At 40.4% G+C, this 16,334-nt stretch overlaps 2 protein-coding genes across 2 annotated transcripts in view; both read left to right on the forward strand.

Moving 5' to 3' along the window:
* Nucleotides 1-388: 388 nt before the first annotated feature.
* B2M (beta-2-microglobulin) lies at nucleotides 389-16,092 on the forward strand. Its single transcript, XM_043986139.1, has 4 exons — nucleotides 389-527; nucleotides 11,760-12,038; nucleotides 13,353-13,381; nucleotides 15,321-16,092. The coding sequence occupies exons 1-3, from the start codon at nucleotides 458-460 to the stop codon at nucleotides 13,364-13,366; spliced, it is 363 nt and encodes a 120-aa protein (XP_043842074.1). The 5' UTR covers nucleotides 389-457; the 3' UTR covers nucleotides 13,367-13,381; nucleotides 15,321-16,092.
* The window catches only part of TRIM69 (tripartite motif containing 69), a 47,726-nt gene continuing 44,976 nt past the window's right edge, over nucleotides 13,585-16,334 (forward strand). The window contains exon 1 of the mRNA XM_043980570.1: nucleotides 13,585-13,665. Within this exon, the coding sequence (XP_043836505.1) occupies nucleotides 13,585-13,665 (81 nt within the window). The remainder of the gene's footprint in view (nucleotides 13,666-16,334) is intronic.

The following is a 16,334-nucleotide window of genomic DNA, read 5'->3' on the forward strand; positions in this document are numbered from 1 at the left end:
TTCCCAGACTGCTAATGGAACCCAGGACACAAAAAAGGAATTAAAATTAAAATTAGATTAAAGAAATCAAAGCCAACAGAGAAATCACACCTCCAAATTCTGCCCGAATACTCAAATTGACAAACCTCAGAGACCCTTGGCGGGGATTTGGAGCGGGGAATTGTGTCTAACCATGTGAGGGGATGATAGTTTTAACAATGCAATGATTGAAAAAAAGAAAGTCCAGTTCAACTCAGCTTCCCAGAATCGTTACATGAGGCTTGGGAGTTTCCAAGCAAACGAAAATGAAAGCACTGGAAAACCCCTCTTCTAACCTAGAGCAGAGCTTTTTGCCTGGAGACCAGTGACGCGCTACTGTCATGCTTTGTGTTTATTGGCAAAGCCGAGCACTATATAAGAAGGTTAAGCCCAACTCTTGCTCGCAGTGCAAAGGGAGCTGACCCGGTGTTTCCCGAATATGGCGCGCATCTTTCTTTTCGCCTTATTGGGGCAATTGTGCTTCCTCCCCTACCTGGATGCTATCACAAGTGAGTGCCAATATCCTTCTTTTTCTCCCCACACCTGCCCCTAGCCCCAGGATGGCTCCCGCCCCTCCCCACCTCACTCTGTCCCGTTCCTCCTCAGCGGGATGGAAGAAGTTTTGCAGATTGGGGTCCAGGACAGCTAGACTCTTCATGGCAGGAGGTTCTCGGGAGCCAGAACTTTTGGCTTCCCTTCCTGGCAGTGCATACTGAGAGGTAGCTGGGAGCCACTTAGGGCATGGTGATGGTGGTGGTGGTGGTGGTGGTGGTGGTGGTGGTGTGTGTGTGTGCGTGTGTGTGTGTGTGTGTGTGTGTCGGGGTTGGGGGGGGGGAATGTTTAGGGGGATGGAGGGTGTAGGAAAAGGCTGTAGTGGGGGGCAATAGGGATTCGCGGATTCTGGATCCAAGTAAGCCCAAGGAAGGGTGGGTCACTGAGTGCCTTGCTTTAACTTCGGATCAAGTGGCTTTGGGTTGGGGTTAGGGGAGACTCTGGTTGTCTCCAATCCTCGGTTGAGGCTGTCGGCGTCTCCCTCCTACTTCGAGTCTCTGAGCGCTGGCAGGCATGTAGGTACAGTTATGGAGGATGGTGATAATCGTATAGCCGAGGGGATGGGAGACTTGGGGAGTGAGACCAAGGGAGAGACGGGTGGCTCTGAGGTTTGATGGAATCGTCACTTTGTTAGCCGAACTCGCCAGAACTTGCCCATGGCTTCAAGATAGGATCTCGATCTCGCTCTCTGCTTCCTAACTTTCCCCACCTTATCGTGTGTGTGTGTGTGTGTGTGTGTGTGTGTGTGTGTGTGTGTGTGTATACGTGTACCCATGCCCACTTCCGTCTTCTTTTGCATATTGTCCCCATTATCAGCCTATATTAAGTCTTTTATCTGTTGCCTACAAACACACGAAAGTGTTTTCCCACTCCTTGAAAACAAAAAAACCCCGACCTACCCAGCCTCCCATCTTCACTATTGTCCTATTTCTATTTCTCAACCAAGTCCATAGGGAAAGCTTCACTTAGAAAACTCCATTTCCCTGTATGACCCCATGGCAAGTCACTTAACCTTCTTTGCCCTGCCCCCTTCCCCTCCCCCCTCCAAAAAAAAGATGTCTTCCTCTTAGAGCTCACATAACACTTTACAGGCAGCTAGGTGGCGCAGTGGATAGAGCACCAGCCCTGGATTCAGGAGGACCTAAGTTCAAATCAGGCCTCAGACACTTAAAACCTACTAGCTGTATGACGCTGGGCAAGTCACTTAACCCCAGTTGCCTTACCAAAAAAAAAAAAAGAAAAGAAAAGTTCACTTCCTCTCCTCTATCTTTTTTACTTTTTTTTTGGGGGGGGGTGAGGCAATTTGTTAAGTGACTTGCCCAGGGTCACACAGCTAGTAGGTGTTAAGTGTCTGAGGTCAGATTTGAACTCGGGTCCTCCTGAATCCAGGGCCGGTGGTCTATCCACTTTGCCACCTAGCTGCCCCTTTTTTAGTTTTTTTTTCCCTCTATCTTTTTTAACCTCCTGAAATCAGGTTTCCAATTTTCTCCAAGATTACTAATCCCCTAATTACCAATTTTACTGCCTCTTCTCAATCCTCATTCTCACTGGCCTCTCTGCAGCATTTGACACTGTTGACCTACTGGATACTTTCTCCTCTCCTGGTTCTCCTCCTACTTGTCAAGGCATTTCTTCTTAGTCTCCTTCATCTCTCTTGTTTGGATCACTAACTGTGGTTGTACCCCAAGGCTAGGTCTTGGGCACTCTTTTTTTTTCCTCTTTACATTTTCTCATTTGGTGAGACCATCAACTCCCCTGGGTTTTGATTACCATCTCACTACACATGATTCTTAGATCATCCAGCCCTAGTCTCTGTCACCATCTACCATACAGAGCTGGCTCCATGGTAAAGCATATAGAAACCTGGAGGAAGTTTTACAGTCATAGGCTCAGAACTGATAAACAGAAAGGGTCTGTAGGGATATTTTATGACATGAACAATGATGGATGTTTATAGTATAGCAAGAATTAAACTGATGGGTGATGTTTTACATGTTAACTTAGAAACGGGGCTTGGCCAGGCTTTACTGCCTTCTGTTGAACTCTGTTGTTTCATTTTCAATTGTTTTGTCCTTGTTCTTTTCATTTACATTGCTGTAGTTGTGTTCATTGTTTCCTGGCTGTACTTACTTCACTTTGCATCCATTCATGTCTTTCCAAGCTTCTCTGTCTATATTTATCATATCCATCATTTCTTTCAGCACAATAATATTCCATTACATTCAGTTACTGCAATTTTTTTAGCCATCCCCCATTCCATGGGTGTCTAGTATAATTCCAGTTGTTTTTCAAGCTTTCTGAACCCCATGCCATTTGGGGAAAATTAAAAAACTAAAATCCTGTCTGTTATGGAATAGCTCCTGAAGCTACCTCCGTGTGTGTGTGTGTGTGTGTGTGTGTGTGTGTGTGTGTGTGTGTGTAAATGAGTCAGTGGAAATGTCTCCTAAAAAATATCAGTAGAAGTACCTAGTAGAAGTCAATGAAGGGGCAGCTAGGTGGCGCAGTGGATAGAGCACCAGCCCTGGAGTCAGGAGTACCTGAGTTCAAATCTGGCCTCAGACACATAACACTTACTAGCTGTGTGACCCTGGGCAAGTCGCTTAACCCTAATTGCCTCACTAAAAAAAAAAAAAGAAGTCAATGAGAGGCCCAGAGTTATTGGATAGAGAGGTACCTTGGTTTAAGAGCTGCCTTTGTTGGAATGGTGGAGTTTTCCATACTGGGGAGTTCCCTGGATCTATTAAATCACACAAGTCCAGACCTTTCCCACTCCCCAAAATGGAAGAAAAGGATCAGAGCAAAATAGAAATAATAGAGAGTTTTTTTAAGTTAGGAAATAAATTGTCCCTTAGCAAGCTTTTCCCCCTCCTCTTCATTTAAACCAAGAAAACTTTTGAAGTAAACTTTTAAAATTGTTTATCTGGACCAGTCTAAATAGAGCCTACTTCCTGAAAATAAGATTTCTTAGAAAGAAAAAAATATAGGTAGCCATACGCTAGAAGTGCTACATCAACAGATGTGAAATACATATAAAAGATATGCTGTGAAAATTACTTTTAGTTCAGTTAAAAATTAAAAGTTTGAGGGGGCAGCCAGGTGGTGCAGTGGATAAAGCACCAGCCTTGGATTCAGGAAGTCCTGAGTTCAAATCGTTCAAATCCAACCTCAGACACTTGACACTTACTAGCTGTGTGACCTTAGGCAAGTCACTTAACCCTCATTGCCCCCCCCCCCAATTTTAAAGTTTGGTTCATTTTATTATAACCTTCTCTCTCCTACCTGTATCCTCAGCATTTAGAAAAACACTTTGTGCTTTAAGACACAAACTCTTTATTATTTTAGCATTATGCTCTTCTTTTGACTTTTAGCCTGAACTAGGTCAGATAGTTAGTTTGTTTCTTCTCTTTTTTACAATTAAACTTAGCAACTCACAACAAAAACGTTCAAATGCACAAACACACAAAATTATATATAAAACTGTAAACTCTTACTCATGGTTTATTTCAGAACTTTAAAATGAAAAAATGCCTACTTTACTTTTGTGTCCCCTTCTGAAATTTTTTCATCTGAGTATATTTTTTAGATTTTGTGGCTTTTTTGTTACATTCACAGTGTGTTCATGTTCTACTTTTGCTTTCTTTACTTGATCAATATGTTATCATGTAGTTCACTGAATTCTTCATATATGTCATTCAGAATCACAGAATTCATGCAGCTCAAGTTTTCATAGCTGCATATTGAAAATCACAGAATTGGAAGCGATTTCAGAGTTAATAGGATTCCCCTCTACAACCTCATCAATAGATAGACCTCTGCACTTGGAGTCAGGAAGAACTAAGTTCAAATTCTGCCCATTATTAGCTGTGGGATGCTGGGTTAGTCATATAACTTCTGTTTCCTCATCTTTTTTTTTTTCTTTTGAATAGTATTTTATTTTTTTCTCAATGATATGTAAAACAACTTTTTTTTTTTTTAGTGAGGCAATTGGGGTTAAGTGACTTGCCCAGGGTCACACAGCTAGTAAGTGTTAAGTATCTGAGGCCAGATTTGAACTCAGGTACTCCTGACTCCAGGGCCCGTGCTCTATCCACTGCGCCATCTAGCTGCCCCTTAAAACAACTTTTAACATTCATTTTCAAAATTTTTGAGTTCCAAATTCTTTTCCTTTCCACCTTCCCCCACCCTGAGAAGGTAAGCAATTTGATATAGGTTATCTGTGAGAGTCATGCAAAACACATTTCATCCCCCCCCCAAAAAAAAAATCAGTTTCTTTAGCTTTAAAATGGGAAGTCTGGACTCAGTTGTCTAGGGTCTCTTCTAACTGTAAAACTATAAAATAACCCCATCATTCTATCAGCTACCAGACAAACTGTTTCTAGTCTCTGCTTGAAGACCTGTATTAGGATACTCACTGCCTATCTAGGTAGCGTGTTCGGCTTTTCAAGTCTACTTGTTATGAAGTCTTCCCTTCTATCAAACCAAACTTCAAGATGTAAGTTTGATTCTCTTGAGTCTTTTGATGATGTGTATCTCTTATGAGAAAGAGTCTACTTATGCCGCTACCATCACTGGAGGAAATGGCCGAATTCCATTAAATTCAACAAGCCTTGGGGCAGCTAGATGGCGCAGTGGATAGAGCACTGGTCTTGGAGTCAGGAGCACCTGAGTTCAAATCTGACCTCAGACACTTAACACTTACTAGCTGTGTGACCCTGGGCAAGTCACTTAACCCTAATTGCCTCACTAAAAAAAAAAAAAAATTCAACAAGCCTTTATTAGGCACCTTCAATGTGTAAGGGCTACAAAGGGGATACAAAGACTCTGCCTTAAAGTAACATTCTACTGAGGGGATGTAACATTTATATATAAATAAGTAGAAGATAATTTGAGGAGAGAGAAAGTAGTAATTGGCAAGAAAGGAGAAGGCAGCACCCATGTTTAGCCTTGAAGGAGGTTAGGGATTTTGAGAGGCAAAAATGAGGAGGGAGTGCATTCCAAGCTGGGGACAATCGGTGCAAAGACATGGAGGCAAGAGAAGAAATACTGAGTTTGGAGTGAAGATGACAGGTTAGTTTGGTTGGACTCTAGAGCATGTGAAGGGTAATAATGTAAAATAAATCAGGAAGGCTGGGCTGGAGCCAGATTATACAAGAGCTTTAAATGTAAAAGAAATAAGTTTTTCTATTTTATAGCAGAAGTAATAGGGATTCCCTGAAGATTTTTTTTTTATTGGCATAAGGGAGGACTGATATGGTCAGACCTATGTTCTAGGAAGATTATTTTGGGTTTTTTAATAGTATTTTCCCCCAATCACATGTCAAGACAATTTTTAGTAGTCATTTTTACAAAGTTTTGAGTTCCAAATAGGAAGATTATTTTGGAAACTATGTATGTCTGATTTTGAGATTTACTGTACTCCAGGATTATCTTTCAAATATGGCAAGAATTATGGCATAGTACTATTCTATTACATTTTGGGCTATTATAAATAATGCTTGTGATTTTTTTTTGTACAATTAGGTATTTTCCTCTTTCAATAATATCTTTAGATCCTAGTAGTGGGACCACTGAGTCAAAGTCATGAACAGTTTTGTAGTTCTTATTTTTATCCAACTGCGGCTTTCCAAAAAAAGGATTGTATCATTGTTTCTCCACAGTGTCGCCAACATTGAATTTGATCATTTTGAACTATTTTTGCCAATTTAATGAGTAAAACGTTTTAATTTGCATTTTTGTTATTAAGGAATTTGAATAATTTTCAATGATTATTGATAATTCATGTTTCTTTTGGGAACTACTTGTTCATATTCTTTGCCCATATATCTGTTGGAAAATGGATCTTACTGATCTTTCATTGGTGCAGTGCATAGAGCACTGGACTTGGTGATAGAAAGATCCGAGTTTGGGGGTAGCTAGGTGGCACAGTGGATAGAGCACCGGACCTGGAGTCAGGAGTACCTGAGTTCAAATCTGGCCTCAGACACTTAACACTTACTAGCTGTGTGACCCTGGGCAAGTCACTTAACCCCCATTGCCTCACTAAAAAAAAAGAAAAAGAAAGATCTGAGTTCAAATTTAGCCTCAGACACTCATGAGCTATGTGACTCTGGGCAAGCAAGCCACTTCACCTCTCTCTGTCTCAATTTCCTTATTTTTAAAATGGGAATCATATTAGCACCTACATCCTAGGGCTGTTGAAAGAGTAAAAATGAGATAATTTTTTAAAAGTGCTTTGCAAATCTTAAAGTGCCTTATAAGTACTAGCTATTGTTATTTGCTTTCAAAATTAATTCTAGGGGCAGCTAGGTGGTACAGTGGATAAAGCACTGGCCCTGGATTCAGGAGTACCTGAGTTCAAATCCAGCCTCCGACACTTGATACTTACTAGCTGTCTGACCCTGGGCAAGTCACTTAACCCTCATTGCCCAAAAAAAAAAAAAAAAGCCACCCTGGCTAAGCTACCAGATCATTTATGGAACATGGAAGAGCCAGAGGTTCCATCCACTGGAAGAAGAGTTGAAACGGAAGAGCCTATGGATTGTGAGTCTTTGGGACATCAAGGGAGTCCAAAAGCATATGGAGGCTGAGGCAGATGGGTGGTTGGCACTAGTTAGGTTTAAAAGCCTACCATAAAGGTCTATTTCTTCTCTTTCATCTTATCCCCCTCCCATTACTTGTTACATTTTCACCCCATTAGAATGTGACCTCCTTGAAGTCAGAGAGGACTGTTTTTTTTTTTTTGCCTTTCTTAATCCCCAGAACTTTAGCACAGTGCCTGCTGCACTGCCATGTAGTAAGTGCTTGAGAAATGATTGATTGCAATCAATGAAGAATTATTCCTAAAATAGGGTCTACTGGGGCATATCTGGATAAAGGAGAGAAGACGATAAGCATTTAAAAAAATGTTTTTTTGGGGGTGAGGCAATTGGGGTTAAGTGACTTGCCTAGGGTCACACAGCTAGTAAGTGTTAAGTGTCTGAGGCTGGATTTGAACTCAGGTCCTCCTGACTTCAGGGCTGGTGTTCTATCCACTGTGCCATCTAGCTGCCCCTCGATAAGCATTTTTTAAAGCACCTAACACATTATGCTTTACAAATAGTATCTCAAGCTGCTGACTTTTTTTTCATGATTTTCTTGCATCACTCTCCTTTCTCTTTCCATTTTTTCCTCTACCTCTCTTTATTTTCAAAGTCCTTTTTGAGCCCTTCTATGGCCTGAGACCAATTCATATTTTTCTTGGAAGCTTTGGATGTAGGCGATTTGACTTTGTTATCTTTTTCTGAGGGTGTCTTTTGATCTTCCTTGTCACCACAGAAACTTTCTAGGGTCAGCATTTTTTTCTGTTTGCTCATTTTCCCAGCCTATTTCTTGATTTTTAACTCTTTGTTAAAGTGGGGCACTGCTTCCAGGGTGGAGGGTGCACTATCCCAAGCTTCAGGGGATTTGAGCAGCTGTTCTCTGAGATACTTCTAGGAGTTTGTAAGTCCTTAGTTCTTCCAAGGTGGTATGATTTAAGGAGAGGTATGTTCACCATTCTCCTAGCCTGTGCTCTGGTCTGCAAGCAAACACAGGCCCACTTCTCTGCCTTTCAAATAGTATCTCATTTGATTCTCATAACAACCTTGAGAAGTAGGTATTATTATTATCCATTTTACAGATGAGGAAACTGAGGCAAACAGAGGTGAAGCAACTTGTCCAGGGTGCCACAGCTAGTAAGTGTTTGAGGCCAGATTTTAACTCAGGTCTTCCTGACTCCAGCCCTATTGTCTTATCCAATGAGCCACCAAAGCTACTCCATTTTCTACCTTCAAAGCACCTTTTAACTCCCTGTCCATATCAGGCACTCCTCCAACTTGACTGTATCCCCAGTGCCTGCTCTCCCTCCTCCTTCTTCTTCTTTTTTTTTAGTGAGGCAGTTGGGGTTAAGTGACTTGCCCAGGGTCACACAGCTAGTAAGTGTTAAGTGTCTAAGGCCGGATTTGAACTCAGGTACTCCTGAATCCAGGGCCAGTGCTTTATCCACTGTGCCACCTAGCTGCCCCTCCCTCCTTCTCATCTTTCTTCTTAGAGGCCCTGTTTTTAACCCCAAAGCTCTGCCCTCACCTGGATTCTCAGAGGGAAATGTAGGAGTCTGGTTTAAAACTAAAAAAGATGACTCTTGACTTCAGCCCTCTATATAACAAAAAGACTTAACTGTTATCACCAATGTGCAGTTATGTCTTTCCTTACTGGTCTAAATGAAATGAGGAAGATGGGAAGAAAGGACTCAAAGTGATTGTAATCACAGAAGGATAAGAGGTTCCTATTTTGTAATGGGTCTGGGACATGAGAAGTTCTGGCTGGAAGCAATAGGTAATGATAAATGAAATGGGAAGCTACAACTCAAGCAGTTCTGGGGCCTAAAGAAAAAAAGAAAGGATTTTCCAGGTAGCTGGCAGGCCAGGGATTAAGAAATGTGATTAGCCCCATTTCAAAGAGGAGGGGACTGAATTTGAAAGGCCAGAGAATATAACGGAAAGCAGAAAGCGTGCTAGGCTTGGAGTAAGGAGAAACCCAAGGTTGAATTCTGCTTCTGACTTTTAGTAACTGTGTGTCAGCACACAATATTATTATCAGTGTGATGAAGAAAATTAGGAGAGTCATAGTTTCTGGGTAATTTAATCATGTTATTAATATACCATTGGGTTATTAATAAAAGGTTATTAATCTATTGGCCATCTCTCTCAGACCAAAGAGCCTTAAAGGTGGTGGGTCAGAGGTCATATGCCCTTCCAACTGTAGGAGGTCCATCACAACAAATTTAATTGGTTGACATGATTAGAGGTGGGTTATATTAAAATGAAGTTCTGGGACACATGACTCAAGTCATTCAACATGATTCAGAGAAAGAATATAGACCCCTCACCCAAAATACTTTCCACCTAGGTGTGGCTGTGCAGGCCAAAGTCCTTTAGTTTATCTAGAAGAAAGAATCTATTGCCACCCAAGGCTCTTCTGTAAGCTTGGTTTGGGCTTGACCCAGATGAGGGGATTTGATAGAATTTCTCAAGGAAACTTGAATTTGAGTGGGGGGGAAGGGGGAAGAGGAAGAAAAGACTTAAGAAAGAAGGGGAGACCATTGAGTTCTCCAAGATATGGATTATTAATAATTATTTCTCAAATTAGTATTAGCTTAGTATTGTGACAAACCACAATAAAGAGTATAGCATAAATTTAGAGCTGATCAACTAGTCTAATGCCCTCATTTTATAGTTAAGGAAACCTGGAGAGACTACTCTGTATCACACAAGTGATGTGAGTTTCTCCAGGTCAGTGACTATTTTATTTTTAAAATTTTTGTCCTAGGGGCTCAGAATCACAGAAAGTTACAACCCCCCACCCCCAGCTCCTTAGCTAATTCCACAAGACCCTCTTCTCCTTATCCCACCCCAGTTGTCCCTCTGCTACTCCCTTTCAACCCCTATACAAACTGTAGCCACCAACAGTGGCTTACAGTTTGAGGAACTCTTGAGTCTCTGTAGTAGAAGGGAAATGGTGGTGATGATAGGGACAAATGTATTTGCTGTCCCAATCTGGAACTCTGAAAACATTTTCTTATGGAAACATATGTGATGATTAGATTATATAGTATGCTTAATGGAATTTTGTTGTTCAGTCGAATCCAACTCTTCATGACCCTATTTGGGTTGGGTTTTCTTGGCAAAGATACTGAAGTGGTTTGCCATTTCCTTTTCCAGCTGATTTTACAGGTGAGAAAACTGAGGCCAACCAGTTAAGTGACTTGCCATAAGTCACCCAGCTAGTAAGTGCCTGAAGCCAGATTTGAACTCATGATGTGTTTTCCTAATTCTAGGCCCAGTGCTCTATCCACTGTGCCACCTAGTTGCCACTTCTTAGTGTAATACCATACTTTAAGCACACCAAAGGTCAAATAGATGTTTGTGGGCTGACCTAGAAAACCAACCAGCATGTACAACATTGGAAGTTTTTTTTGTTTTGTGTTGTTGTTTTAGGGAACTGTTCTTAGTATTAGATGGATAATCTACAAGCTTTTGGGGTATGACCAGTTTTGTACTATTTTTTTGTTGTTCAGTTCAGTAGTGTCCCACTCTTTGTGATCCATGGTCCATACTGTCCATGGGGTTTTCTTGGCAAAGCTATTCGAGTGATTTGCTGTTTCCTTTTCCAAAGTATTCTTTAAATCACTGTGTCCAGGGTGGTATTCTCTTAAAGCTTCAGACCAGTTGATCTCTAAGGTCTTTCCCAACTCAAACATAATAGAAGTCTATAATCCTATATTCTCTGTTGGAATATGGGAGTGCCATTTCAAAGCAAATAAAAGCATGGGAGAATTATGCAAGGAAAACATTGTTGTTTTAGAATGTAAACTCCTTGAGAGCAGAGCCCATTTCACTTAATTTTGAATCCCCAGAGTCTAAAAGAGTACCTTGCATATAGTAGGTGTTTAATAGCTGCTTGCTGATTGATTTTTTCTAAAAATGGGGACAGACTGGACCAAGGACAGGAGCAGGTGATGTTGCAACATTACTGCAAGTCAATGTGGTAACTTAGAAAGCTCTGGAACAGACCTGCTCATAACTGATAAGAGGCCTAGTCATCATAAGGTCAACATAGCTATATAAACCATGTGGCACCACTGAGAGGAAACCATTTGTACACTGAGCTGGCAATGTCAGAAGGACCAGATTATAAATGGAGAAGCATTTCTTTTCCTCATTCTCTCTATGTACTAGTGTACTGGTAAACATTTAACAACCAGTTCTCTGGGGGAGGTGTATGTACCTGTGTGTGGGGAAGGAATGTACCCGAAATATGCTTTAAATTTAATTTGCATTACTAAGAAGTATCATGCTGCACTTTCTCCACCATTTTCTTAAGTTTAGAAATCAGCAAAACAATAAATCAAGACCTGATTTATATAGTTTGCTGATTTCAAAGGTGTCAGTGCTCACACTGAAAATTTAACCATCAGCTCTCACAATAGCTAGAGCTGACTTCAGGACAAACCTGTCCCTATCCAATAGACCTGAAAGTGTATGACTTCCCTAATTGGAGGTGAGGGTGATAGAAGAATGACCAGAACCTTTATCTATTTGGGGTTCAAGCTCAACTATAGCAGGACAAATAATCTGACTATTTTTCATTTTCCTCTTTCTCGTGTTCCTCAGGTCCTCCCAAGGTTCAAGTTTATTCCCGTTACCCAAAAGACAGTGGCAAAAGTAACTACTTGAACTGCTATGTGTCGGGATTCCACCCACCCCAGATCACTATCGAGCTGTTAAAAGATGGAAAACCAATGGAAAAAATTGAACTGTCCGACCTGTCCTTCAGCAACGACTGGACTTTCAATCGCCTTGCCACTGCCCCTTTTGATCCAAACACCAAAAGTGAATATATCTGTAAAGTGACCCATTCAACCCTCAAAGACCCTAAAGTGGTTAAATGGGGTAAGTTCTAAGTTCTTTCTTAGCAAATTTTAGGTGCACCCCACAGTTCCACAGAAAACTTGAACAAACAAAAAGAATCTGATCTGTATAGTGACAATTTCAGTATATATTAGTGATCCTGGCTGAGATGCTGTAATGTACCCCACAGTGTATTGGCATTGTGAATCAGTCAGCTTAGAAGGGAACAAAGGGCAGCAGCACTTACAAACGGTAAGCTTTAAGAAATGCAGTATCAGAGGGGCAGCTAGGTGGCACAGTGGATAGAGCACCGGCCCTGGATTCAGGAGTACCTGAGTTCAAATCTGGCCTCAGACACTTAACACTTACTAGCTGTGTGACCCTGGGCAAGTCACTTAACCCCAATTGCCCTGCCCCCCCCCCAAAAAAAAAGCAAAGTAGAAATTTAAAAAAAAAAAGAAAAAAGAAATGCAGTATGAGGGTAGCTAGCTGTTGCAGTGGATAGAGCACCACCCCTGGAGTAAGGAAGATCTCAGTTCAAATCCAGCCTCAGACACTTACTGGCTATGAGACCCTGGGCAAGTCACCTAATCTTAATTGCCTCCAAAAAAAAACAAACAAAAGAAATGTGGTATCTATCCATGTTGTGTATTACATTTTTAGTTTAAATTAAAATTCTTCCTTGCTGCTAGCCTTTTATTTTGGCTGTAGGCCTGTGTTCCTTTGAAGCATAATTTCTTTAGCTATTCTTTATTTTCTTTTAGGGAGATAATTATGAAGGGGTTTTGCCATATATTTTTTTAAACTTTTTTTTTTTTGTGGATCAATGAGGATTAAGTGACTTGCCCAGGATAACACAGCTAGTAAATGTCAATTATCTAAGTCTGGATTTGAACTCAGGTCCTCCTGAATCCAGGGCTAGTGCTTTATCCACTGTGCCACCTAGCCGCCCCCCTGCCACATTTTTAGTGTGACATGCTATAAGGCACAAAATATAAACATAAATATATATATGTATAAATAGGCTTCCTTGAATAAATGAAAAGGGGAATGCTACACAATTTGACAATTTCACTAACAGCACAGCCTGTCAGAGAGGTCTGAGTCTCCCAGATCTTTGACATTCCTGTGTATAATATGAATTTTTTGTATGATTTAACGGGAACCTTAGAAAAACCTGCCTCTGCCTTATTTCCCACATCCTCCACCCGCCCATCCCCAGGTGAATAGCTACGATAGTGAGCTGAGCTTCCTCCAAACTGGAGTAACATAGTTCTCTCAGTACTGCCTATGATGTTTGTCTTTGGTTTCTTCAAATTCAAGCTTAATGGATTTTCTCTCTCTTCTCTTTTACAGACCCAGATAACTAACCTGCATTATGATGGGTAAGCTACTGACCTTGGACATGTGGGGCATTGTTTTTTTCTTCTCATTTCTCTATCTTTTTTCCCCCATACAAGTTCACAGACCCTGAAATCTATCCACAGACCTCAAGTTAGAGACCCATTATGGAGAAGCCAGTGATTGAACTGAATCTTAAAGGAAGGGAGGGCTCCTATGAAGTGTAAGGAGGGAATGCATGCCAAGCATGGGGGACAGCCAGTGCAAAAGCACAGAGATGGAAGATACCATTTGCCAGTCAAACTTAGAGTTCGCATTAGGATCCCAGGTTAGGTAGAATCAAATTATACCCTGTCATCAAGCACAATATCCAGATAGTGACTTTATGTTAGGCAGGGAGGTAGCACAGTGGATAGAATGCTGGGCCTAGAGTCAGAAGACCTGGGTTCAAATCCTGTCTTACTAGCTGTGTGACCCTGGGCAAGTCACTTCATCTTTGTCTGCCAGTTTCTTCATCTGTATGATGGAGATAATAATCACACCTACCTCTCAGGATTAAGAACCAAATGAGAAAATGTTTGTAAAGAACTTGATAAATGCTAATTGCTAGCTATCCTCCTCCTCAAATGCTAGCCATGGCTCTGGTGAGCTGGCTCCATCACAGATGGCAGCTAACTTGAAGTAGAAGCTGAGCCTGGACAACTGTAGAGTTAGGACCAGGAAGCCAGCCATGTTTTGTAGTCCATGGGATTTGCCAGCTCTACTCCACTAGCTTTCTGTTGATTCTAGGACACAAGAGAAATAGGTCTGTTCAGCTTTTAAAAATCTTCACAACTCGACCCCAGCCTCACTGGACATTACTTGCCCATTGCATGTCTTCTTCTGTGTTCCTTCCTCCATGTCCCATCTCTTTGTCTTTTCATTGGCTGGACTGCATACCTGGAAAGTACTCCCTCCTTACTTTCACCTTATTGAGGGGGCCCTGTCTTCAAGATGAAGCTCAACTGCTATCTTCCAAAGGGGCTAGTAACCCAGGGTGGGAGATAGATTTCATGGGGGTATGCAAATTTAGGTGGGAAAAAAGAGGCATCTTGATTTAAGTTTCCTTTGAAATCTTACGTATTTCATTTTGTGTATTTACAAACCTTATTCTGAGAAGGGGTCTGTAGACTTCATTAAACTGTTAAAGGGGTCCACAGCACAAAAAGAGGTTAAAAATTCTTGTTCTACATGAAGCCTTCCCTGATCCCCCACCTGTTAGTATTGTCTTTTTCAAACTACCTTGTATTTAATTACTTTGTATTTATGTGTTTATTTGTGCTAAATATGCACATATGCATATATATGTACATTGTCAGTAGAGGCTCTTTCAATTTAAAAATCATTATGAGAATTTTATTGTTTACAAGAAAAATTGTAAAAAAAATCCCTGCTCTTCAACTTTTACACAGGATCAGTTATTTTTCATGACACATTAACATCTATAATTTTCATGAATGGTTGTCTTTCTGTTGGTTTTTAGAACTCTTTGGTTCATTTTTCTTTTGTTCATTTCCCTAAAGCAAGAGACCGTGTGGCCTTTAGTGCAGAGATATCAGGCCAATTTTTTGTTTATGCTTGGTTGTGTCTTACTAGCTATATAACTTCTGAGTGTAAATCATTCAACTCTACCCTCTAATGAAATTTTGTAGAGAATAAATCAAAATGGGTAAAGAAAAAAAGGAGGTGCTATTATTATGTACACATATGTACATATATATATATGTAGCACAAATATAAAGTGCATAAATTCATATCTGTGTATGTATATCTATATTTACATATAGATATGCTTATCTCCCCCATTAGAGTATAAGCTCCTTACAAGTAGGCAGTAGTGCTTTGTAATTCTATCCCTATTACTTAGCAAAGTGCCCAGCACATAGTAGGTGCTTAATAAGTGTTTGCTTGATGGAATAATTGATTTTTTTTCTTCTTCCTTAGGCTTCAAGAAATCTGTCCCGAAATGGAAGGCTTTTAAATATCCCAGTGTTTTACTGAAATTACATTTAAATGGGACTTAACTTTAATAATTATCTTTTGAATAGCTAAATATAATGGCATGGATATGGAAATGCTAACAAGTATGCCTACTTTTCCTTAAAGTTTAACTTTGTTTACTTTCCATGTATGTATTATTCAATATCTAGGCATTTAGATTTCATAAGGAGTGTACAACTTTGAGAGAGGGGAGAAATGAATCCTGGGATTCTATATTTGTTCCCTTTGTCAATTCTGAATGCTTCACTTCTTCATGCAGAATGATTAATTGGCTACATTATATTCTATAAACATCCGAAAATAGATGATAAACTCATTGATGCTCAGAATCTCAACCTCTGGACTGCTTCTTCTATGTTTAGAATTTTATAGGATAATTTGAATATAATATCTGTATCATTGGGGGTTTTTAAACCAATAATTGATAGTACACCACCTTTACTCCTAGTGTATCTGCCATATCCCAACTCAATCAATAAGTGAACAAGCATTTAGTAAGGACCTGAGGTCTAAAATGGCCAGAACACTCAGTATATGAACATCCTTCTAGGGGTCCTGAACCCTGCCTTTTTACAAAAACCAGTAAGAAAAAGCATACCGGCGGGAGTTTTGTATTAATTGTTAATAACACCTAAAAAGGAAACCCCCTTCAAAATTTGTTTACCTAAATTTTGCTGTTGATGAGCATGTTTTACTGAATAAAGTAATGATAAAACTGGGAGTGTAAATTCCTCACTTAATTCAAAATGATGGGCTGCTTTACTGTGGGATTATGGTACATTATTTAGTTTGGGGTGAATGGGTGGTACAGTGGATAGAACACCAGACCTGGAGTTAGGAACACTCATCTTCCTGAATTCAAATTCATCCTCAGACACTTAGCTGTGTGACCCTGGGCAAGTCACTTAACCTTGTATGCCTCAGTTCTTCATCTGTAAAATGAACTAAAGAAGGAAA

The sequence above is a fragment of the Dromiciops gliroides genome, chromosome 2 (assembly GCF_019393635.1).
Source record: "Dromiciops gliroides isolate mDroGli1 chromosome 2, mDroGli1.pri, whole genome shotgun sequence".
Lineage (NCBI taxonomy): Eukaryota > Metazoa > Chordata > Mammalia > Microbiotheria > Microbiotheriidae > Dromiciops > Dromiciops gliroides.